Source organism: Cnephaeus nilssonii (genome assembly GCF_951640355.1).
Source record: "Cnephaeus nilssonii genome assembly, chromosome: 11".
NCBI lineage: Eukaryota > Metazoa > Chordata > Mammalia > Chiroptera > Vespertilionidae > Cnephaeus > Cnephaeus nilssonii.
Genome location: NC_137082.1, coordinates 31,394,525 through 31,418,604, shown reverse-complemented (window position 1 = coordinate 31,418,604; position 24,080 = coordinate 31,394,525). Strand labels below are relative to the sequence as shown.

The 24,080-nt window shown below is 52.3% G+C and overlaps 1 protein-coding gene across 5 annotated transcripts in view; it reads left to right on the top strand.

Moving 5' to 3' along the window:
• Positions 1-3,259, top strand: part of LOC307106711 (tyrosine-protein phosphatase non-receptor type substrate 1-like) — a 42,136-nt gene extending 38,877 nt beyond the window's left edge. For all 5 annotated transcript variants that reach the window (XM_079783365.1, XM_079783364.1, XM_079783366.1 and 2 more), the window contains one exon: positions 2,137-3,259. In XM_079783365.1, the coding sequence (XP_079639491.1) occupies positions 2,137-2,391 (255 nt within the window). In that variant the 3' untranslated portion in view covers positions 2,392-3,259. The remainder of the gene's footprint in view (positions 1-2,136) is intronic.
• The last annotated feature ends 20,821 nt before the right edge of the window (positions 3,260-24,080 follow it).

Sequence of the window (24,080 nt, the reverse complement as noted above, 5' to 3'; positions counted from 1 at the left end):
GTCTGTCTCCACCTCCTTGACGCAGTGCCCCCACTCCAGGGGGCACCCTTCACAGGGTGCTCTGTGTCAGTGGAGTCAGGCCTTTGCCCAGGCCAGCCCCTCCAGCGGGAGCACCCTGCCCGGTTCCCTCCTGGCTCCTCCCGCTGCCTCTCGCACCGAGCAACACGGCCCTGCCAGAGCCTGTCTTTCTGATGGAAAGACCCTGTGCCATTAATGCCTCCAGCTGGCAGCGTCTCCGCATCATGGCCGAGGAGGTTTCGCGGGCAGCGCGGCTGGCCTGTTTCCGAGAAACCCAGCCTTGCTCCTTCCCCGCTGACGCTGTCAGCCCGTGGAGGCCAAGGGCTCCCCTGTGTCTTGTAACAAGACAGGCCCTGCCCTGAACCTGGAACGCGCGCGCGCCAGCTGTCCCTGACATTTCCCTGGCTGCTGTCATCATCGTAGATGTAATCTGTTGGCGAGAACCGGGGCTGCTAACAGACATGATGTTCGTAGGCCAACATGTTGTGTCCTGCTCCCCGGCCCAGTGCGGCCCCCCAGTGCCCTGGGCACGGGCTCAGGTGATACTTAGAAACACATGACAATGCCCAGACGTGGGAGGAGGGGACCTTCTCCCCAGCCATTTTACCTCTGGACTTCTTTCAGGGGAAGAATGATGGTAAAAAGAACTGGTCAAGGAAACCTGTACAAAATTCAGTCAGCAAAGACTTGCTGAGCACCCACTATGTGCCTGACCCTGGGCAGTGAGCAGGGCACTCACAACCCAGCTCTGGTGGCGGTGGCAGGCTGGTGTCTGGGATTCCTGGTGCCAGGTGCCAGCCCTCGCGAGGGCTGGGTTTCCTAGAGAGAAGTGTGAACGTGCAGGTTGGGACAGAGGAGCTGTGTGTGGTCAGACCACAGCTTCAGAACCCAACAGACTGGTTCTTCTCCAGCGGTGTGACTTGGACCAAATTATTTAACCTCCCCAGGTCTCAGTTTGCTCACCTGTAAACTGGGTACATCATCCGACCCAGCCGGGCTGTGATAGGGCCTACATGAGGTGACCCAGGTGGTGGCGTGGTGCCGATAGCCGTCGGGAACTGAGGTCTGTGGTGGTTATCGCGCACCAACCAGAGTTACCCTTGCCGGCAGCTCCTCTCCGCCTCTGCAGCACGGGTGCCAGGCACAGAGGAAGCCAAGCTTACCATTCTCCATGGGCCATTTTAAGGCGCAGTTGCGAGTGATAAGATGAGCACATGGGAGATAGATGTTCAGGTTTGCTGGGTGGCTGATAATTGTGGCCATTATTGAACATAAAGTGCTTATTCAGGGCGTGCCAGGCTCCATTCTAAGAGCTTCCCCTGGTTGATCTCACCCGATCCTCCCAGCGATCCTGGTGATAGGTATGATTATTATTCCCACTTTACAGATGGGGAAACTGAGGCCCGGGAAGGTGACGTGAATTGCCCAAAGCCTCTCAGCTAGAAAGAGCAGAAGCAGGATTTGAACTCCAGGCTTCTGACACCCCGAGTGAGGCTGAAATGGTTGCCATTCACTCGTTCGTTCATTCAACACCGATCAAGCTTCCTCTGTGCCAGCCTTGGTTTCTGCATCCGAACAAATTAATGCCTAGGGAATATTTGTTGACTAAAAGAGTACATGAATGCATGGCCCCTCCCCCTGGGGGATCAGCATGTACTCAGACCCCCGGACAGACACAGTCCTGGTGGTGGGTGCTGTCAGGGAGAAACACGGGCGGAGGAAGCGCAGAGAAGGAGCCCTGGACCCAGCCAGTGGGCAGGTCTCAGGATGAAGCAACGCTTGTTCTTACAGGGTGGGTTGGAGTCATCCCCAGGAGAAGGAGGGGGAGGACTCCAGGCAGAGGGAGGAGTAGGACAAGGCAGGGCAGAACTGTGGGAGGAGGTGACACTGAGTCAGCCTGGGAGGCGACCACGGTGGCGTTTAGAAGATCCCCAGTCTGTGTGAGGAGGGAGGTGGACGGGAAGGGTCAGGCTGCAGGCAGGTAACCTTGGCCAGAGAGGAGCTGGGTGTGAACTACGGCTGAGTCAGTGGAGGAAACAGAAGCATCCAGACCTGTGGGTACTGACGAGTGGGTGAGAGGCTCCGGGCTCAGAGTGACCTTCTCTCCGTCCCATTCAGATCCAGGACAACAATGACATCACATATGCAGACCTGAACCTGCCCAAGAGGAAGAAGTCGGCCCCCCGGGCCGCTGAGTCCAACAACCACACGGAATACGCCAGCATTCAGGCCGTCCGCCCGCCCGCGCCTGAGGACAACCTTACCTATGCCGACCTGGACATGGTCCACCTCAACCGGGCCCCCAAGCCGCCGGCCCCCAAGCCCGAGCCATCTCACTCGGAGTATGCCAGCGTCCAGGTACAGAGGAAGTGAACGGGGCCTCGGTCGTCTCTGGGTCTGTGCCCATGAGCCTTCCTGTCCCACGTGGGGCAGCCACCCCAGTTCCTGGAGGGCCTGGGTGGTGCAGGTCTTGGGACCCAAGGATGAGGCTGGATCTTGTCTCCCCAACCCGCTTGGCGCTCTAGCATTTCCAGGGTGGCCACAGCCCCCCCACCCCACATTGCCACACATGGAGGCCGATGCTGCCAGACCAGCCGGGGAGCCCACGTGGGAACTGGCCGGAGCTGCCAGGGGCCCAGGAATTCTCATGCCTCTCTCCATCAACCAAGGGTCTTGGCCATGGTCTTGGCGACTCTTGACAGCTTCCTAGATGCTCTGCAGCCTGATCTTCCAAGGTGAGGAGGGAGAAAACCCCACCTGCTCCTCTCACCACCACCACCATCCAGCTCTGGGAAAAGTTCCGTTTCGATTCAAATGCCCCATCCATGGAGAATTTAGAAAACAAACTTGGGGACCACATCCCGAGACTCAGTGAGGTTGCTGCCAACGGTCCTGCCCTCCTGCCTCCCTGGACTGACACGTCGCAAGCCCTGGGGAGGAGGGGACCCGCCCGGAAATCCTCCACCACCACCAGGACTGAGTAACAAGACCCTCCTCCTCCCGCCCTCCGGGACTCCTTGAGGACCAGCATCCTGACCGTGACACTCCACCCGGACCCGCCTCGCCTTCTAGACCTGAGCTTGCTTCCTCCAGCTCGCACTAACTCAGCAACAGCTCGCTGTGGACGCCTGTAAATTATTGATAAATGTGAAACGTGCAATCTTGAAACTGAGGTGTAAGAAAATTTGATCTGTGGTGTTTCGTTTTGTTTTGTTTTTTTCTTAAAACAACGGCAGCATTATCTTGGCTCCTTGTCATGTGTTGAAGTACATGGTTGGGTCTTGTGCTGGCCACGGTTCAGCAGTTGGTTCCTGGAGGGAGTATCCTACAGCAGAAAACGAGTTCCTCCGTGTCCCAGAGCCCTGAGGATGGGGAAGAAGGTTCCGTTCTGGCTGCTCCGTGGAGATGCTTAGCCTTCCTTCTCTCCAGGACTAAATTGGCCACGTTCTCAGCCAAGCCACGTGGCTGGTACTACTGCCTTCCTGCCCTGGGCACGCGCGGTAAGTCTGAACCAGCCAGTGTGCTTCTGCAGGCTGCCTCCCCCACCCTGCGGTCTTGTCCGGACCTCATGCCTCGGTCTGCTCACCTGGACAGGGGAGAGGAAGGTGCCTTCCCTCCCCCCCATTCCTCATAAGCACTTTAGGGCCATGCAGGGTAGGAAGCTGTGCCTGGCTTTCCCCCCACACCCCCTACCCCTTAGCGACCTTCCCCCATTCCAGCTCTCTGAGCTGATTTCTGCAAGAGAAATCTTCCATTTCTGCTCTCAACCCTATTGGGATCAAACTGGAATCAATCCAAGACAGACAGGCAGTCTGGGCAGCTGTAAGACCCTGACTGACCCACCTTTCTGTCCCTTTGTCTCAGGAGGGTGGGCAGAAGCTGTGACCTACTGTCCTCTGACCCCCACCCCCCACCCCCCACCCCCAACCCCTTCCAATTCAGCGAGGGAGCCTGGCTGGGCCCAGGGCAAGCAAAAGGTGCACGCTGTGTGTTCAGTCTCCATGTGTAACTGATCAGCTCTTAGAACTGAGACACTAATCCTCGCTGCTCCCCCCTCCGCCCCCGCCGGGGTCCAGAGGTTTGGGGCCCAAGGGATTGCTGCTCAGGCCAGCAGAGCAAGAGAGAAGCTGACCCATCCTGCCCTCCGCGTGGCCCGCAGACGGGATTCTGGGAGTTCCGCCCAGGCCCGGCTCTCTGGGGGACCGTGCGTTGGTGTTTGACATGATGGCATCCAGGAATGCGCTGAGCCAACAGGCCATGTGGACAGCTTTGGCCCGCGAGCTGGAGATTCTCTGTGGCATCTGGGAGCGCAGTGCCCCAGCCACCTGCCTCGGACTATTTCCAAATCCCCAAAGGTCGGCTTGTGAACCATCGTCTCCCTGTCTTCTGCCCAGAGAAGACGCAGACACGCGGACACACGCTCACACGGAATCGCGAAAGAATGTTTTCTTGGTGCCATTTTAATTTAATTTAATTTTGAATTTTGGAAGGGGAGTGAGGGAAGGAGGCCAGGGGAGCCGTGTAGCTTTAGCTGCAGGCTGGCAGCCTGGCGATTCTTCTACCTTGTGTATCGAACCCCAGGAAAAGGAAGAGGTCGAGACAGCCGTGCGGAAGGAGCGTGGTTTGGAGAGTTTATTTTAAGACTGCTGGGAAGGAAACAGGCCCCATTTTGTATATAGTTGCAACTTAAACTTTTTGGCTTGCAAAATATTTTTGTAATAAAGATTTCTGGGTAACAACGACCCCTCTGGGTGTTGAGTGTCTTTGTGTCTCTGAGTGTGTCCCCCTGCCCCGCCCCCCCCCCCCCCCCCCCCGGAAGCCGGGAGAGGATCGCATGTGGGCCTGGGGCTCGGCAGTGATCGTGGCGTTTGGTCCTCTCTCTGGGGTTTTGAAGAGACGCGGAGACTTTGTGTCGGTGGCTCAGAGGGAGTCGGGATAAGGTTGTGCCCAAGACACCGGTATAAGCAGAATTCTGACAAGACAACTGAGTTTGAATCCGGCTCTGCCACTTTGTAGCTACAGGAATTCAAGCCACTCACCTCTCTAAGACTCAGGTCAGTCCTCAGCACAGTGGGGGCAGTAATACCCCCAGCCAGGGGTACTCTGGGGACTGAGGGGGTCACGGGCCGCCAAGCCCTGTGCGTGGGACACGCAGTCCTTCAGGAAGCATTGGGCCTTTTCTCCCACCAAAACGGCACCCTGGGGTCTGGCTACCCCTCACCAGCCATGGGGTCCTGGACAAGCAGAGCCTCACTCCCTCCTCTACCGAATGCAGCAACCTAACGCTGGTCCTAGAATATCCTTGATGATTCATGTCAATTGCTAGTATACAGTAGGTCAGTGGTCAGCAAACTGCGGCTCGCGAGCCACATGCGGCTCTTTGGCCCCTTGAGTGTGGCTCTTCCACAAAATACCACGGCCTGGGCGAGTCTATTTTGAAGAAGTGGCGTTAGAAGAAATTTAAGTTTAAAAAATTTGGCTCTCAAAAGAAATTTCAATCGTTGTACTGTTGATAGTTGCTCTGTTGACTAATGAGTTTGCCGACCACTGCAGTAGGTACTCAATAAATGTTCGCTTACTTACCCCCTCCATTAGTATCAAAATAGTCTTAATGGCAATTACATAATATTTAATGCTTCCTGAGAGTTGGCACCTTTCATTGATTCGCTCTTCTGAGCCTCACAACTCGAAGTAGGTAATATTCTTGATCTCATTTTATGAATAAGACACAGAGAGGCAATGTAACTTAAACAGGGTCACACAGCTGATGAGTGATGTTGCTGGGACTCAATCTCCAGCCTTCTGACTTCGGTGCCCAACGTCTAACCTCTGAGCTAAAATCAATACATCATGTATTATTACTGACTATGTAGTATGGTAAGTAATATGCCAAGTGCTTTATAGTTATTAACTCATTTAATCCCCCCAACCACCATGTGAGGGAGGAACTCTTGTTAGCCATATTTTACAGATGAGTAAACCGAGGCACAGAGAAGTTAAGTCATTTCCCCAGTGTCCCATAGCAGAGCCAGGGTTTGAACCCGAGGAGTCTTGCTCTTCCCCACTGCCTCCTTTAATCCTCATCACTGTCAGCAGTGCTCATGCCCATTTCACAGAGAAGGAGAGTTGAGGCTCAGGACGTGCACATGACCTGACCACGTCCTGACCAATCCCTTACAAGGAATCTTTAATTGAGCTGGGACTTGCACTCAGATAGATCCATAAGAGCTCCCGGGACCATCCCTGAGCCCTTGGCCTGGTCCAGGTGAGCGGGCTCCTGAGGCAAAGAGCCTCCTGCGGGGCCCAGAGGTCACCTGCCTCCCAGGCCAGGACCTTGGCTGTGATGGAGACCGCGGCTCTGTGAAATCTGTGTGCTGCTGTGGGGATGAGGTGTTCAGGCCTGAATCCAGGGAATGCCTTCTGTTTCCTGGGAAGGTGGGGGATGAAGGACCGTGTGTCCAGGCAAGGAGACTCGGGGAATGTATTTCATGCAGCACCTGGGCCTGGCTTCTCCACGGCTCAGATCCCCAGGGCCGCAGGTGGGCAGGCAAATGAGAGTTGCCAGGAGCCACATGACCCTCTTGCTGCCCGCCAGGAAGTCCGTCAGGCCCTCGGCATTCATCGGGCACCTCCTCCGTGTTCTTCATTCTGCAAAGGAGAATGACAGGAACCCCCACTCCATGGGGACCCAGAGGCCCCGCCCACTTTACACGATCATCTGAAAAGTCTCTGTCCCTCCTCAAGATTCTAATGCCCAACTGTCAAGCCCCCGTGTCTTCTAGCGGACTCCCTCCAGTTAAATGTGGATCCAGTTTGTTTTATTTTTACATAAGCACCTACTGTGCACCAACAGTCCCATAAATTCTGTACAAATAATAAGTTATGTGGTATCAATTCACTCCATCCCCTTAACACACCTGTCAGGTAGACACTATGATTGTCCCGTTTAACAGAGAAATTAAAGCACAGAGATGTTACGCATCTTGTTCAAGGACCGCCATCCAGGAAGTGGTGCAGCTGTGGGTGTGGGTGGGCACTGGGTGGGCAGGTAGGGGTCTGGGGGTTGCTGGGAAGACAGCAGGGCCCTCAGAGAGTGTTGGGGTGCATTGAGCTCTAACAAGGAGCCAGAAAACATCACATGGCCTCACCCACGAAGATAAGAGCAGCAGGGCTGTCCAGGTCACCTGGCTGACCACCAGCCAGCACATGTACCCTTGGGCCTCCCCAAGGCTTGGCCTGCCCCCACTGGGGTCCCCCACTGTCCCCATCCGTTAACCATGGCACTGTGTTTGACCAGGGTCCGGATTTGTTTTCTGAATGCAAGGTTATGAGATTGTAAATGCTTTAGAAGAACAAGCGCTCAAAAACAAGATGTTCAAAAACAGGCAAAACCTTGGAGACAGAGGTCCGAGGGGCTGTCCTTGGAAGGGGCAGCGATGGGAGGAGCCGGAGGGGCTCTGGGCGATGGGATGTTCCGAGTCTCCATCTGAGTGGTGGTTACGTGGGGCCTTGCAGATATAAAAATCCATCAATGCATCCTTAACGTGTCTGCGTTTCCCTGTGTGTAAGTTAGACCACAACGTTTCAAAAAGACCGGTGCCCTGTCCCCCTGGGGGTTCAACCCCCAACTTTGATGCCTGCCCCAGCCTGACGGTTTCTTAAAGATGGTGTCAATGCTTTATCTTTGTCCTCGGGCCAGCCGAGGGCCTGGCTCCCGTGAGGGGCTGGGGGAGTGTTGCTGAGTTCATTTGAAAGCCAGCATCCCAGTGATCAAAATAGCACATGAAACGTGAAAGAAAAAGTGCCAACCTGGGCCAGGAGACCAAGGCTGGCCACGAGGATAAACCATTTATCTGTCACCTCTCCATCTACTGAGACCCTAATCACTCTCCCGCTCACCCGTGCCCCTCCTGCTTTCCCCGAGGCTAGAGGCTGCTGCACACACAGTCCTCACCCTGTGGCCCTGGGCAAACGGCTTCACCTCTGCCTTGGGTTAGCCACCTGAGAAATGGGGCAGTAGATGTCTGCACCCCACAGGGTTCTCATGAAGGTTCAATAGAGTCTAGATCAAGACCCTGAGCAACCGAGTGGGCAGACAGCAGTCAACTCACACACGCTCACTCACACTCATACCCACATGCTCACACACATACACACACACAATCACACTCACATGTTCACACACACTCACACAAATTTACACAATCACACACATTCACACCCACATGCTCACACACATTCACACATACACACTCACATTCACACCCACATGCTCACACATGTAGACACACACACAATCACACTCACACATTCACACCCACATGCTCACACACATTCACACATACACACACACAATCACATTCACACCCACATGCTCACACACATTCACACATACACACACAATCACACACATTCACACCCACATGCTCACACACATACACATACACAATCACACTCACACATTCACACCCACATGCTCACACACATTCACACATACACACACAATCACACTCACACATTCACACCCACATGCTCACACACATTCACACACCACACACACGTTCACACCCCCACACTCACACATTCACACCCACATGCTCACACACATACACACACACACACCCCGAGGCCAGGTTCTCAGAGGAGCTCAGCAATGGTGGGCCTCCTCTCCTGGCTGAAATAATTGTATCGAGTCCCTCCTCCCTCCCTAGCCTGGCTCCCTCCTACCAACTTTGGAGAACACAATCCCAGCCTGGTTTTCAGGGTCATCTTCCTTCACCCCACTTGACCTTTTTAAGGACACTTCCTGCTCTTCCCCAGCCCAGCCTGGATTCTGGCCAGGTTAGCTTTCCCATCCCATCAAATACCAGGTAGACCCACCTGTGACTGCCCTGGTCACACAGCGAGTCACACAGTGCTCCCCAACCAGACACGGCCTCCCCACCACCAGAACTGCACTTCCTTCCTTTAGGGTCCAGCCCCGGGGAAGCGGCACTGAAGACCATGTGCCAGGCAGGATCTGGCGCCTGACTTCTTTATTTCTCTGAACCCTGCTTCCTTTGGATGTTCGATGGGTGCTATGGTGTCCATTTCTCAGATAAGAAAATCGGGGCTCAGAACAGTAAAGAGATATAAGCTCAAGGTCACTCACTCAGCCAATAATTACTGTGACCCTGACCCTGTGCAAAAATTCTGAGGCTACCATGTTGACAAAAGATGGGCCACACCCCTGTGAGCTCATGGGCTGTGAGGGAGCCAGCACCTCTGGTAGTTCCAGTATGTGCACGAGTGTTGCGAGGACGAGGGGCTGTCAGCGTGTGATTTTCAGGAAGCTATAAAACATGATACATGCAACTACAGAATGAGCACATTAATGAGTGAGCCAGCAGGAGGGGACGGCCGATTCCAAGAGGAAATGGGTATTTACAGACTTTTGAAAAAGGAATATAGAATAACATTTTTAGGTTACATGTAAAACTGGTTAATGTTCTACAAAACAATAAAAATCAGACCTTTGGAGCGATTGTTTCTAAAGACAGAAGTCAGTTATACCTCTCCTGGCCAAAAAAGCACAAAAGCTGGGCCCTAATCGAATACAAAGTCAAACTCGAATGCATAGAATTAACTAACCCTGTAGTGGGCCTTTTGAAACAATGCCCCAGTATGGCAATAAAAGGAAGTGATACCTTCTTTTGTCTTAATTATAAGTTTCAGATACTTTTTGTTATTAGGAGAAAATGCACAGTTCTCACTCAGCCTACATAGGGCAGAAAAGGCTTTTTGAAAAGGAAGTGCTTTCAGCTCGGACCTAAAAGATGTGTGTGAATGAGCCAATGAAAGAGGGTATGAAGGAGGCAATGGCGGGCAGAAGCAAGCCTTCCGCATATGGGCCGGCCCCTGCCAAACTCTGCAGCCCCGCAATGGACTGCTCTCCCCCATCACTCTCTGCAACAACAGTGTCCCGACAGCTCCTGAAATGAACCACAGGCCCTTTGCATATGCTGCTCCCTCTACCTGGAACCCTTATTATTCTTGTCCTCCAATCCGAAAACTGGGCCAAGTTCCTTTGTTCAACACCATCCTAACCCTGCCCAGAACTTCTTCTTGTAACCTTGTCACCATTTGCAACTATACATTGACCCTATGATTGCTTGATTAACATCCCTCACCACCACCACCACTGCCACCGCCGGGGAGCTGCCTTGGGGCAAAGTAGGTATTGCCTTTGTCACCAATGTAACTCCAGTGCTCAGCCCATAGAAGGCATCCGATAAGTATTTGTTGGCTGGATGAGAGGAGGAATGGAGGGATGGGAGGATGGAGGATGAGAGGATGAATGAATGGGAAGATGGATAGATGGAAAGGAGGGAGAGAGGGTGAATGGCTGGATGGATAGATGCATGGGAGAATGGATATATGGGAAGGAAGGAAGGAAGGAAGGAAGGAAGGAAGGAAGGAAGGAAGGAAGGAAGGAAGGAAGGAAGGAAAGGAGGGAGGGAGGGAGGAAGAGGGGAGGGAGAGAGAAAGAAGGGAGGGGGGAGGGAGGAAAGAAGGAAGGAAGGAAGGAAGAAGGGATGGAGGGAGGGAGGAGGGAGGAATGGAGGGAGGGAGGAGTGATGGAGGGAGGGAGGAAAGGTGGGGAAGAACATAAGGAGTGTAAAGAAGCCTAGGAGCTGGAGACCATGTAGCATCTTAGAGCTGAGAGTGCCCGGCTGGCAGGTCGGAGGTCGGGAAGAGGAATGAAAGCCCAGACCGCCTGGCTTTTCCCACCGAGTCCGTCTGCCTTTCAACGTGACCCTGGCTTCTGAGCAGTCACTGTGTAAAAAACTGGCACGTGCTCCCCAACAGGCGAGGAGCCTGTGCCCTTGTCTGAGCCTTTGATGCCTCATCTGGGGAAGCTGGGGCCACACTGAGAAAACAGGGTGACAGAGGGCGAAGAGCCTTCCCTGCCCTGAAACTGCACAACTTGGCACTGCAGGTGGGGGTCCCACCTTCAAGGGCTGGTGGGGCTGGGCTGCTCAGCGAAAGCGTCCTCCTTGGCCGCGCCTCAAGGTCAGCAGGCCAAGGCCTCCGGGCGAAGGGCCTGTTCCCAGCCGCCAGGCCCTGTGCCCCCACAGGCCGCTCTGGGCAGGGTCAGCTGGTGCAGCCGCCGGTCACATGGATCTGGGCCACAGACCCGTCTCCAGAACGAGGCCGGGGGCGCGTTTAATGGCGAGGAGGCTGTGGGCTGACGAGGCTGTCAGCTCCTTTCAGCCCGCTCCCCGGGTGCCCGTAAACAGACCCGTGCACATGCGGGGAACGCATTACCGCCAACATTCCGTGCGGGTTGCAAAGGCGCCGGGGTGGCCGGGCCCGGAGCTGCCATTACCGCAGGACCTTTCGCTGAAAAATATTTCTTGGGGCAATTAAATCTTCAGCTGTCTCCTTGCAGGGAGTGCCAGCTTGCATTTTAATTATCCTTAAAAGAGGGAAGTAGGGGAAATGACACAGGCAAAGGATTAAAAAGTAACAGTCTGCTTTATAAACACAGCCATCATCTCAGGAAGTTTCTCCCCCGTCAACTCACAAGCCCTGACCCTTGGGCCCCAGGCTCCCAGAGGGGCCGTCTGGGGGGTCCTGGGGAGGTGGGGTGGGGGCAGCGTGCCTGAGTGTGGGCTGCAGGTCCCCTGTGAGGGAATCACAGTGGCCGAGGTTTGGCCATCGCTACTTTCTACCAGGTGGAAATTATTAACCTAATTTTACAGACGAGGAAACGGAAACTGAGAAAATGATTGTTAATAACATGAGCTACTGCAATAAAAAGGAACAAACTACCCATACCCACCACAGCGTGGCTGAACTCGGAAACACATTACGCCGAGCCAAATCAACCAGACCCTAAAGAGTGCACCCTGTATGGTTTCATTGGTCTCAAGTTCTCGAACCAGCAAAAGAAACCCATCAGGACAGAAAGCAGAGAAGAGGCTGTGGGGAAAGGCGGAGGGGTTGACTGAAGGGCAGAGGGAACTTTGGGGAGATTGAAATGTCCTTTGTTTGACTGAGGTGGTGCTTACTTGGGTGTGTAGATCTATCAAAACTCACCGGACAGTCTTCTTAAAAGGAGTGCATTTTATTGTTTGCAAGTTACACCTTAAGAACGTTGATGTGATCGTTATTCTACAATACATACAAGTTACTGTTTATCTAGACCTTACTCTTTCCCGGTCATTATAAGTGCCCTCCCTGTGTGAAGCCGCTCATTTATCCTTCACAGCAGTCTGTGACGTGGGCACTTGATGAGGAAACCGAGGCACAGAGAAGTTGAGAAACTTTCCCGAGGGAGGCAGAGCCTGGGTTCAAATCCAGACAGGCTGCCTCTCAAGCCTTATAGCTTTGAAGGCCAAGTCCAAGTTGCCCAGGGCCTTTCCAACCTGACGAAACGGGCAGAAGGGGAAATTCATTCAAGAACTATTTCTCCAGCAACTGCTTTAGGTCACACTGTGGACACAGGGCGCAACAGAAAAGTCCCAGGTCCTTTCAGGGGGAGGGAACAGGTGAGGCAGGGATTGCCAAATAATCACAAAAATGAATGTGACATGGCTGGTGTGACTCAGCTGGTTGGCCGTCATCCCATACATGGAAAGGTCACTGGTTCGATTCCCAGTCAGGGCACACGCTCAGGTTGTGGGTTCGATGTCAAGTTGGGGTGTGCACAGGGGGCAGCTGATCAATGTTCTCTCTAACATTAATATTTCTCTCTCTCTCTCTCCCCCCTCCTTCTCTCTCTAAAATCAATAAATAACATATATATATTTTTAAATGAATGTGAACTTGCAGTCCATGATGAGTGCTCAGAAGGGGAGGTTACCGGGGACCCAAAGGCACAATGCACCCTGGGAGTTTGCCCAAGACCACACCCTCCAGTGGAAGCAGAGCTGCTGGGGCAGGCACCAGATTCCTGAGCCACTTGCTGGGAACCCAATTTCCCTTCCAAGCTGCTGGCTCTGCTGATTCAGGACAAGTTTTACAATCTTGTCTCTCCAGTGGGCAGAGGCCCTTTGAAATCGTGCCTGCCCTGCTCTTAGCACCTTGAGCTTCCAGCTCAGCTATGTCAAGAATGCCCCCTGTGCCGGCCACCCAGGGAGTCGCATTCCAGTGCAGTGGGAGCAGCATGCTGGCTGGCAGCTGGGAGCCGGGCCCCTGAGGAAAGACCCTGGCCTTGAGCCAAGCACCCAGGCCCTACAGAGACTCCGTGTGGCCTTGGCTCCAGAAAATGGAACAGGATTTTTTGGCAGCGAAGGTTAGGCCTGTTCCCAATGCTCACAACCTTGGCTGATAGGTACCCGGGTACATTAGCCAACTTATTCCTCTCAGTGAGCTCTGGACCACCCCCTGGGCTCCCAGGGGAGCACAGAGAAGGGGGGTGACTTGCCGAGACCACACCCCAAGAATAGACTTGGCATCTGGCTCCCTCCCTTGACATCCAGGGCCTCCCGAATCTCACCTCAGCCTCACCTTCACCGAGGGACTCACTCATCACCACTTAGTGAATATGTTTCCGGAAGCCAGACTCTTTGGATTCATTTTCTGGCTCCCCTGCTTTCCAGCTGACCTTGGGCAACTTTCTCAACCTCTCAGTGTCAGATTCCTCCTCTGCGGAATGGTGCTCGTGACAGGACCTTCCCCGGAGGGTTGCTGGGATGATCCAAGGAGATGAGACAATAAATGTAAAAGTGGTTACCACTGGGTCCAGATGGACAGAAAGTGGTAGCTATTCTTATAGCATGTGTCTTGTTTTTACATAAATGGGCTCATACCCAACTACTTTGTGTTTGGGGCACCTTTCCAAATACCTCATTCTTCTAAACAGCATCACAGAATTCTTATCTTCATTTGTTCATTCATCCTTTCATTTGCCAAACATGAGTGTAGTATCAGCTTCTTATACACCCGGCAAGGACACACAACATATTAAGTCCTTGCTCTTGGTTCTCGTAGAGAGACAATTAACAAGCACACAAATAAATAATCGAGATCATTTCACCTGCCGAGTGCTCCGAAGAAAATAAGATGGTGCAAAGTGATGGAGAGAGACTGGGTGGCGAGAGAGAAAGCCATTGAAAGGCAGTGTTCCAATTCCCCGAAGAGATGGCATTCAGACTGCCACCAGCAGAAGGAGAAGGGGGGAGGCCAGGGAGGAACCGGGGCTAGAATATTCCAGGCAGAGGGAAGAGCAAGGGCAAAGGTCGTGAGTCTGCACTGAGCTCAGTGCCCTTTGACTGGAGGTAGGGAATGAGCATTTTTGAAATGATGGTGGAGAGGCCAGCTGGGGCCCAGCGGGTGGGGCCATGGGGGGAGCTCGGCTTTTGTCCTGAGAGAAACAGGGAGCCCCTGGAGCAGGGGAGACGCCTGCTCTAACACGAATTTCCACAAACCACTCTGGCTGCTGGGGGGAATGAACTGGAGGGGCACTGGTGGCAGAATGAGGGAGGGCACTCATGCCCCCTCGGTGGAGGTTTGGGCTGCTTCTGTTTTCTCCCTCTTTGTACACAGTTTTGCAATAGAATTCTTATCTTGCACAGAAACTCCTGGACGTGGGATGGTCGGGTTGAGCACACGCACATTTTTTTTTTTATCGTGTCCAGATTGCCACACTGCCTTCCATTTCTCCCCCGCGGTGCAGGCCGCAGTGCCGTTCCGGCTGCACTTTGTCCGCCGGCTTTGGCTTTGCTCCGGGGAACACTCCCCCCACCTCGCCAGCCCTGGCCCACACCCCCCTGTCCTGAATGCAATCGTATTTCTTGTTAAAAAGAAAAGCGTAGAATCAGGCCAAGTGGCTGAAAAAACTGCCCAGAGGCCACCTGTTCTAGTGGGAGTCATAAAAAGGCCTCCAGCACCCCAACAGGACCAATTTACCCGATTCTTCCAACCACGGTGACGTTGCCTTCTCCCCCCCCCCCCCCCCCCCCCCCCCCGCCCCCTTTCAGCCATGAAAACAAGGCACGGCACTGAGATGGCAGTGAGAACAGGCCCTGAGTTTACAAATGATCAAGGACCAGGAATGGAGAAAGCTGGGATCCTCTGAGCCCTCCGCCTCCCACCCCTCCGGGGCCACACCAGGCCTTATCAGCGCCCCCTAGTGGCCACCACCTGCCGGGCCGCCTCCAGACTTGCATTCCACGCCCACTCCACTGCCCAGACTTCCCCTTTCATGACTGGCCTTTTCAAAGAAAGAATTTCCTTTTAATCAGCAGCCACAGCATCTGCAGCAGTGTCAAAGCATAATTCTACTATCTTCTCATCACTTAGGGCTCATTTGTGCTGTCTGTTTGGGAGAAGGGGAAGGTGGCTGAGACTTATAACGAGCATGATTTTAATCTGGGCATTTGGAGATGCTTTTGAAGAAGGTTTATGTTATCTTTCCCAGACTGACCTGGTGAGTTACTTAATTGGGAGAGGATTTTGCAACATACTGTTTCTTAATATTTTATCTTTTAAGGCGAGGGACTTCTTTTTCCCGTAGCAAAATAGATGGATAGCAAACGCTTTGAAGCAAGTAGTCATTATTATTCATTAACTGCTGATGAGGTGGCAGCTGTCAGATTAGACTCATTGTCTCATTCTATCTTCTCAGCAACTCTATAATGGAGGTATGGATTTTGTAAAAATTTTACAAAAGAGGAAACCCAGACATGGAGAAGTTAACTTACCCAAGGTTACGAGCTGGTCAAGGGCAGAACCGGGATGCCTTCCTTTGTAACCATGCTTTGCGCCGGCCACAGGGCCCTGGGCTGTCTCACGTTGGCCAAGCTGTAGTCATGTGACCCAGAATTCCCGTTGCATGTGGTGCTGGGTTGACACTGGCCACGTGCAACATTTTGCTCAAGGTTGCCAAGGCAGGAGTTAAAAAGCCACTATCATGTTCTTAAAAATATTTTTATTGATTTCAGAGAGGAAGGGAGAGGAATGAGAGAGAACCATTGATCGGCTGCCTCCTGCACGCCCAATACCGGGGATTGAGCCTGCAACCCAGCATGTGCCCTGACCAGGAGTAGAACCGTGACCTCCTGGTTCATTGGTTGACACTCAACCACTGAGCCACGCCAGCCGGGCGCCACCATCATTTTCTGCACTGAAGGTCAGTGCCCGGCGCCAGGCAGAGAGCCACTCACGCATGTTGGTGCTGACCTGCTGTCCACCTTGTTGGCATGGGGGCGACGCTCAGGTTCAGAGCTCCCACCAGATGGATCTCCCTGAGCTTCTCCGAGTCCTGGGCCAGCAGCACCCGGTTCCCCGACAGGTCACTTTTGCATTGAGGCTGGTGACAGATAGATGCAATTTCCAGTTTGTCCTTGCTCTCGCCCACAGCGGCTCTTCTTTCTGCTGACCCGTAGAACCTTCCAGCTCACACTAAATGCAGGGGCGGCAGCCGGCACAGACAGCTCCACCGGCTCCCACGTTGCTGAGGCCACAGCCCTGCGGTGACGCTCTCCTCCCAGGCCGCTCGTAAAGGCTCTGCTTCTCTGATGGGACTCTCCCTGATGCACGGGGATTGGAGGTTGATTTAGAAAGTGACCAGCTCTCCTCCACCTGAATTTGACAGATTTAGCAAATAAAAATAAGGACATTCTATCAAACTTGAATTTAACACAAACAATGAACACCTTTTTTAGTGTAAGTATAACTTATGCAATTTGTGGGACATGCTTATACTAAACACTTATTTGTTATTTATCTGAAATTCAAATTCCACTGGGAATAGGCATCTGTACTTTATCTGGCCACCCTATCGGTATCCCCCACACATGCCCTTCTAGGGAGAAGCACATCACTGAGCCTCTCCCATTTGCCAGACCTGACAAGAAGAACATTCGAGGAAGCACGCAACCAGCGTGTGGGAGCCTGGGAGGATGGAGCCGGACAGGCTGAGCTTGGTCCTTGCAGGACCTCAGTTTCGCCCTCCTGGGCTATGCTGAAAGGCTGGGGAGTCCCCGAGGGACCCCGAGGGACCCCGAGTCCACACACTGATCATCACCACCTCAGGATAAAGTTCCAGTTCTTTCTTTTTAAAAAAGTATGTATTTTAAATGTTTCATTTATTGATTTTCTAGAGAGCAGGAGATGTGGGGCGGGGGGGGGGGGGGGGGGGGAGAGAGAGAGAGAGAGAGAGAGAGAGAGAGAGAGAGAGAGAGATCTGTTGTTTCGCTTATTTATGCATTCATTGCTTGGTTCTTGTATGTGCCCTGACTGGGATCAAACTGCAACCTTGGCGTATCAGGACGATGCTGTAACCAACTGAGCTGCCTGGCCCGTTCTCACATGAGGCATTTAAGGGCCCAGCCTGCCACCCACCTCACCTCTTGCCTACCTCATAAGACCACCTAGAAACATGATATTCCCCAAAGACAATCTCTCCTCACCTGCAGGGCTTCCCCTTTACTCTTCTCCTTGCCTGGAATGCCTCTCCCTCCCTTGACTATCCTTTAAACTCCTACTCACCCTTTACCCCTTTAAGATCACCTCCTCCCTGAAGCCTTCCCTGACCACAGCAGTCAGAGAAGGCACAACAGTGCCTTCACGTCTCTGGACCTTTGGGCTTCTTTCACGCTTAGATTACAATGGAATCATAGCTTATACCTGTTTAATATGCTCTTAAGACAAAAGAAAAAAAGAAAAGAAAGGTGAATAATTAAATTTTGGCACCAGTGGTTCAATGGATGTGAGATGCAGGGGAAAATCTGTGAGAATCTTTTTTTTTATTTATTTATGCATGGGACTTTAATGGACATTCAGGTTTTTCACTTACGGCGTCAAAAAAAATAGCATGACACAACTGTATTGGAATGCAGTGTTAGATACATTCCAGCATAATGTAACCCTCAGTCCCCCGGGCCTCTCATCCTACAACTACTGATAAGGGTAGGCTTTAGAGATAAACGGTTTTGGTTCTTGTGAAGTAGCAGCACAGTGGTCAGGAATGAGGGGGTTGGCAGACCAGACTGGTCTGAGGTGAGATTCCAGCTCTGCCACTTACTCTTCTATAAACTTGAGCAATTTGCCAGCACCTCGGTGCCTCGGGCTCCTCATCTGTAAACCGGGTGTAAGGAGAGTGTCTTCTCCGTCAGGTCTCTGAGAGGACAAATGAGCTTACAACCTGCCAAGGGCTTGCAGCAGCGCCTCACACCCACCAGCGCTGCACCAAGCCCCGGCGCTGCAGGGGCGGGAAGGCAGCGGGCTCCCCAGGAGGCCAGGCGCGGGTCTCCCACCTGTGTCTCCAAGGACACGCCAAGTCCCTTTTCATTATCCTGGGGTTTCACACTCCAAGCGGACTCCAGCATAGCACCCTCAGAAGAATGAACCCAGCAGACAGGCCTGGAATAAAGTCCCAGCCGGCCATTTCCAGTCATGTGACCTTGAGCAAGTCCCTGCAGCCTTGCTCATCTCACCTGTCCGATGGAGAGGATGGTACCCACCGCGCAGGGCACCTGTGCTCATACGTTTGACACCTGGCTTCTTTAGATTACTTTACTGTTCCTACGGCTGGTATCACACTGCGCTGCATTTTCCGTTTGCGTGTGGTTCTCCCCACAGCCTGGGAACCCTTGAGGATGGGCATTAGTTCCAATTAGTCCAAGTTTCAAGGTCAAGTCTGTACTCAGAATTAAGGAGGTATCCACAAATGGGGAAGGAGGGAGGGAGGGAGGGAGGGAGGGAGGGAGGGAGGGAGGGAGGGAGGGAGGGAAGGAGGGAAAGAAGGAAGGAAGAAAGGGAGGGAGGGAGGGAGGGAGGGAGGGAGGGAGGGAGGGAGGGAGGGAGGGAGGGAGGGGGAAGGGGGAAGGAGGAAGGAAGGGAGCAAATTGCCAGCACCTCAGTGGGAGGAAGGGGAAAGGAGGGAGGAAGGGAGGGAGGGAGGGAGGGGAGGAGGGAAGGAAGGAAGGAAGGAAGGAAGGAAGGAAGGAAGGAAGGAAGGAAGGAAGGAAGGAAGGAAGGAAGGAGGGAGGGAGGGAGGGAGGACGGGAGGACTACCTACTTTCTCTGGCCCCCAGCTTGTCTGACAAGGGTCTGATCAGAGGAATGGATCAACAGCCCCTGTTCACTCTCATACCTCCTTCTGGAATCACAACTTAGGTTTCTAGCTGTCTAATTTATTATTACATGGTGCAGTGCTGGGTAATTATACACTGTGGTATAATTTGTTATAACTTGGGCTGAGGCCTGTAACTGTATAATTTATTATTATACAGTACCGTGCTGAATAATACGAAGAGTATATAATTTCTCTCAGGCTTACGAGCAGCCTAACCTGTAATCCAACTGCAGCACGTGGACTGTGTGGATGAGTTAATGTTTCTACGGAAACCTCAACTTGGAGGTTGCTCCATTACTAACTTCTTTCCTGGGGCCTCGAAAAACACCTCCTGGCTGTGAGTTGCCAAGTTCCTGGTACTCCCTGGTGTGCCCGAGGCTGAAAGCTCAGGCAGCCCTGGCCCTGGCCCAGGCTGAGCGTGTCGGACATTGGGTCACAGAAAAGGAGGGCCCAGAATTGTCACCCCACCGAGTGAACACGGTGAGGCCACCGCTTGCCTGGGAGGATGCCGCAGCCGGTGCAGAACTGCGATCCAAACAATTCTCAGGGGGAAGGGGGTGTGGGGGTGCGGGAAGAGATTGGACAAAGGTCTTACACCTATGGATGAAGACGGGGGGGGGGGGGGTAAGGGCATGGGGTGGGGTGGGGAATCAGGTGGAGGGGAGCTATGGGGGGGAAAAAAGAGGAACACCTGTAATAATCTGAACAATAAAGATTTATTTAAAACAAAACAAAACAGTGTCCTGGGTGCCCAGCGGGGCGCCCGCTTGCAGGGCCTCAGCGCTGTGGCTGATAACGCTTGTGTTCCGCTCTCAGCTCGGGGGACACATCGTTGAACCAGAAAAGGTCCCCGTGGAGCTCACATTCTGCGAGTCCAGAGCTTCCCCTCTCCTGTCCCTGTTTCTCCAAGCGCGGTCCCTGGACCTGCCTCCCCGGAGGCTGTTTGGAAATCCAGAACCTCAGCCACCCTCCCTGCTGCATCGTCTGCGTGTCCACACGCCCCCTGGGGATTCAGACGCCCTCGGCTCTGCCAGCGCTGCCACAGGACTTAGGAAAGCACGACTCCCCTCCAAAGACCCCCTATTCCCCGAGCTTCAGTGCAGACCTCCTTCTCCCTGGGGACTTGCTTCTTCTTGTTTAAAGAATATATTTTTTTCCTGGTCACACATGTTTACTGTGAAACTTTTGGAAATGACCAAAAAAAGCTCACAAAGAAGAAAATTGAAATCATCCAGAGTTCTACCATCCAGAGATGACATTGTTAATATTTTAGTGACTAATTCATCGGAGACTTTTTCTACATACATGTACCTTTTCTAAACAAAACTTCAAGGAAGAGTGGAGTGGAGCAGTGGTTTCACACATCCCGTGAGCATCCATCTGAAAGGCTCGCTCTGACACACTTGGCTGCCCCGCCCCCGCCCCTCCCGCCGGCCTGGGGATTGCCCTTCATGGGGAGCTGCTGGTCCGGGCCCGCCTTGTGGGAAGAGCTGGTGTGGCTGTAAGGTCCCGGACTCTGGGATTTAGCGTCAGAGGTTGGAATCCTGACTCGACCCCCTGCCGCCTGCCTGCAGGGAAGTCCCTCTGCTCCAGCTCCTACGAGGACTGTGTCCGCCTCCGACGATCATTGTACGGGCTGAATGAGTTCATGGAATAAGTAACGCACATAGGAAGCATTGATTCTGATTAAATGCAGATCATTTTATAGTCGGGTTTTCTTAAACAACTGCTTACAAACATGTTCCAAGTCATTATTCTGCGTCTTTGTTTTTAAAGGTTGCAGGGTTGTCTTTCAAACTGATGCGCTCACCAGGTCCCTCGTTGTCGATGGATATAATACACACACGGCTGCAATGCGTGTTCTCGTGGATAAATCACGGTGCGCCTGCCCGATGATCTCCTTGGGATAGAATGTTCTAGATGTGAAATGGCTGAGTCCAACGATAAGAACATAGCTAAGGGTCTTGATAAGCTTTATTAAATGGCCTTTCAGAAAAAAATTATACTGATTTGTAATGCCATCAGCAGCGCACGAGAGCTTCCGTACAACAGTTTTTGAAACCATGCTAATATTTTGTTTGTTCACTGGAATTTTTCCGATGACTACTGAAGTTGAATATCACCCCCTCCAATATCTTAGGATTAAAAAATAATGTGTTTTAATCCCTGTAAGCCTGTGTTTATATGAAAGCATCCAGCCCTTTTCCCCTCTAATGAACTGACTGTAACTTGGCATCACGCCACACTCCTCGCCCCCGTGGGCGCAGAGGCATCAGCGCACAGGTAACAGCTGCCGGATTTAAATCCCACCTGTGCTGCCGGTAACAGACCTCCCACTTAATAGGCAGGTGTGGACGAGAGCAGGCATGAAACAGGAAGGGGGCGAACAGATGGAGAGAAGTCATTTGTTCAACAGAAATTCCTCCATCATCTCCCACGGGTCAGGCCCTCTGCTAAAGATGGAGGGGCGGGGAGGAAGGTGAGGACGGCTCCAAGGCCAGGGAGGGAAAGAAGCCCACAGCCAACACACACAGCAAAGTGAACTGTAACGGGCGGATGAGGAAAAGGGGTAGGGATTTGTGTAGGAAATGGCACTGGCTTGGAAGTCCTAGAGGACCTGCATTCAAATCCTGTCTCTTGCCCTGGCCGGTTTGGCTCAGTGGATAGAGCGTCGGCCTGCGGACTGAAGGGTCCCAAGTTCGATTCCGGTCAAGGGCATGTACCTTGGTTGCGGGCACATCCCCAGTGCAGGGTGTGCAGGAGGCAGCAGATCGATGTTTCTAGCTCTCTATCCCTCTCCCTTCCTCTCTGTAAAAAATCAATAAAATATATATATATTTTTAAAGAGTTACTTTAAAAAAAAATAATCCTGTCTCTCCCAGCTCCGGGCTTTGGGCAGGTTGCTAACCTTTTCGAGTCTTCTGCCTTGGTAAAATGTAAGGAATATCCATTTTGAGGCTTAAACAAGTTAAAACAACAAGTAAAAAAATATCTGGAAACAGGTAGGGTATAAGTCTCAAAGCACCAAGAAAATAGACTCTAAGAAGGTCTTATTTAGTCCATCCAGTGTTTTTGAAAACGATTTAAAAGAGGAATTAGGAAGGCTTCGATCAATGGTTCTCCCTAATTGCTCCATAGAAACACCTGGAGATAGATTGGTTCCTGGCGAAGAGATCTAAGCTCGTTCATTGACTTTCCTTCTGGCCAAGAGGGAGTAACAGTGAATGAGTTTATCCTCTCGCCTAAAACAAAAAGCTGGGGAAAGATGTGAAACAACAGTTTTCAAGACGTGGCCGTCAGACGGCATCGGCATCGATCCCGGGGAGATAGAAAACCAAAGAGGGAGCCCGGTGCTGGCCGCAGGCCGCGGGGCAGCGGGGAGCCAGGCGGAGCCCAGCGTCTGTCTCCCTGAGTTGCAGCTCCAAGATGCAGCGGGGAGGTCAAGGTGGCTGGACTTCACAGGGCGGAGTGTCACTGAGGAGCAAGCTGCACAGAATGAGATGGGGGCGGGGGGCGGGGGGATTGAAAGTGAAAAAGAGAGAGAGCACGAGCAAGCTCGGGAGCCCGCCCTGCAGAACACCTTCTTCTGAGCGCCGTGAGCACGTCTCTGTCAGCCCGATTCTCCAGGGAAGCCAGCCAAGAGGGAGAAGAGGCGTCTATAATAACCCCTGCCCCCCTTATCTGCGGTTTCCCTTCCCGTGGTTTCAGTTGCCAGCGGTCAACCATGGTCTGAAAATATTAAATGGAAATTTTAGACATACTCAATTCGTGAGTTTTAAATTGCATGCTGTTCTGAATAGCGTGATGAAATCTCACACTCTACCATGCCTTCCTGCCAGAGACATAAATCATCCCTTTGTCCAGCTGTATACACTATCCGCCCGTGAGTCACTTAGAAGCTGTCTCAGTTATCAGATGGACTGTCGTGGTTTTCGCAGTGCTTGTGTTCAAGTAACCCTTATTTTACTCAATAACGGCCCTGAAATGCACGAGTAGTGATGCTGGCAATTCGGATATGCCAAAGACAAGCTGTAAAGTGTATGTATGCATAGAAAAAACAACACAAAACATAGTATACATGGGGCTCAGCACTATCTGTGGTTTGAGGCATCTACTGGGCAGGTCTTGGAATGTATCCCCCACAAATGGGGGGGGGGGACAACTCATGCAGGTATGGAGGCTAAGAAGTCCTAAGATCTGCTATCTGCAAGCTGGACAACCAGGAAAGCTGTGTGGTGATTCCATCTGAGTCTAAAGGCTTGAGAACCAGGGGAACTGGCAGTGTACGTCCAAGTTCAAGTCCAAAACCCTGAGAACCAGGAGCGCTGATGTCTGATGTCCCAGGACAGGAGAAGATGGATGTCTGAGCTCAAGCAAAGAGCAAATTCATCCTTCCTTCCTCCACCTTTCCATTCTCATCAGGCCCTCAGGGGACTGGATGAGACCCACCCACATTGGTGAGGGTGATCCTTGGTCAAATGCTGCTCTCTTCCAAAACCACTGTCACAGACACACTCAGAAATGAACCAAAGAACTTATATACTTATACGCATAGCCCATGGATAAGGGCAATAGGGCATGAAGACCAGGGATGGGGGTGGGAAGGAGGGACTGGGAGGAGGGGGATAAGGGAGAGTAAACAGGAGACACTGTATATCAACTAAAAATATACATTAAAAAAATAGAAAATGGAAAAAAATAAAAAGAAATGTTTTGCCAGGTCTCTGGGCATCCCTTAGCCCAGTAAAGTACATACATAAATTAACCGTCACAACATGTGTGAAAACTATCTGCGGTCCATAACCGTCATCAGTCCACCCCTTGCCAATTTGGTACACATCGATATCGCCCTTAAACCACACTGAACCTCCAAATAAAGACAATAAAAGGTCATAATACTATCTAACACGATAGAATTATCCTGTGTACAACCAAAATACACTAATCCCTTCCCCAGAAGAGGAGATACAGTCCTTAAGTGATGTTTATCTTCTCC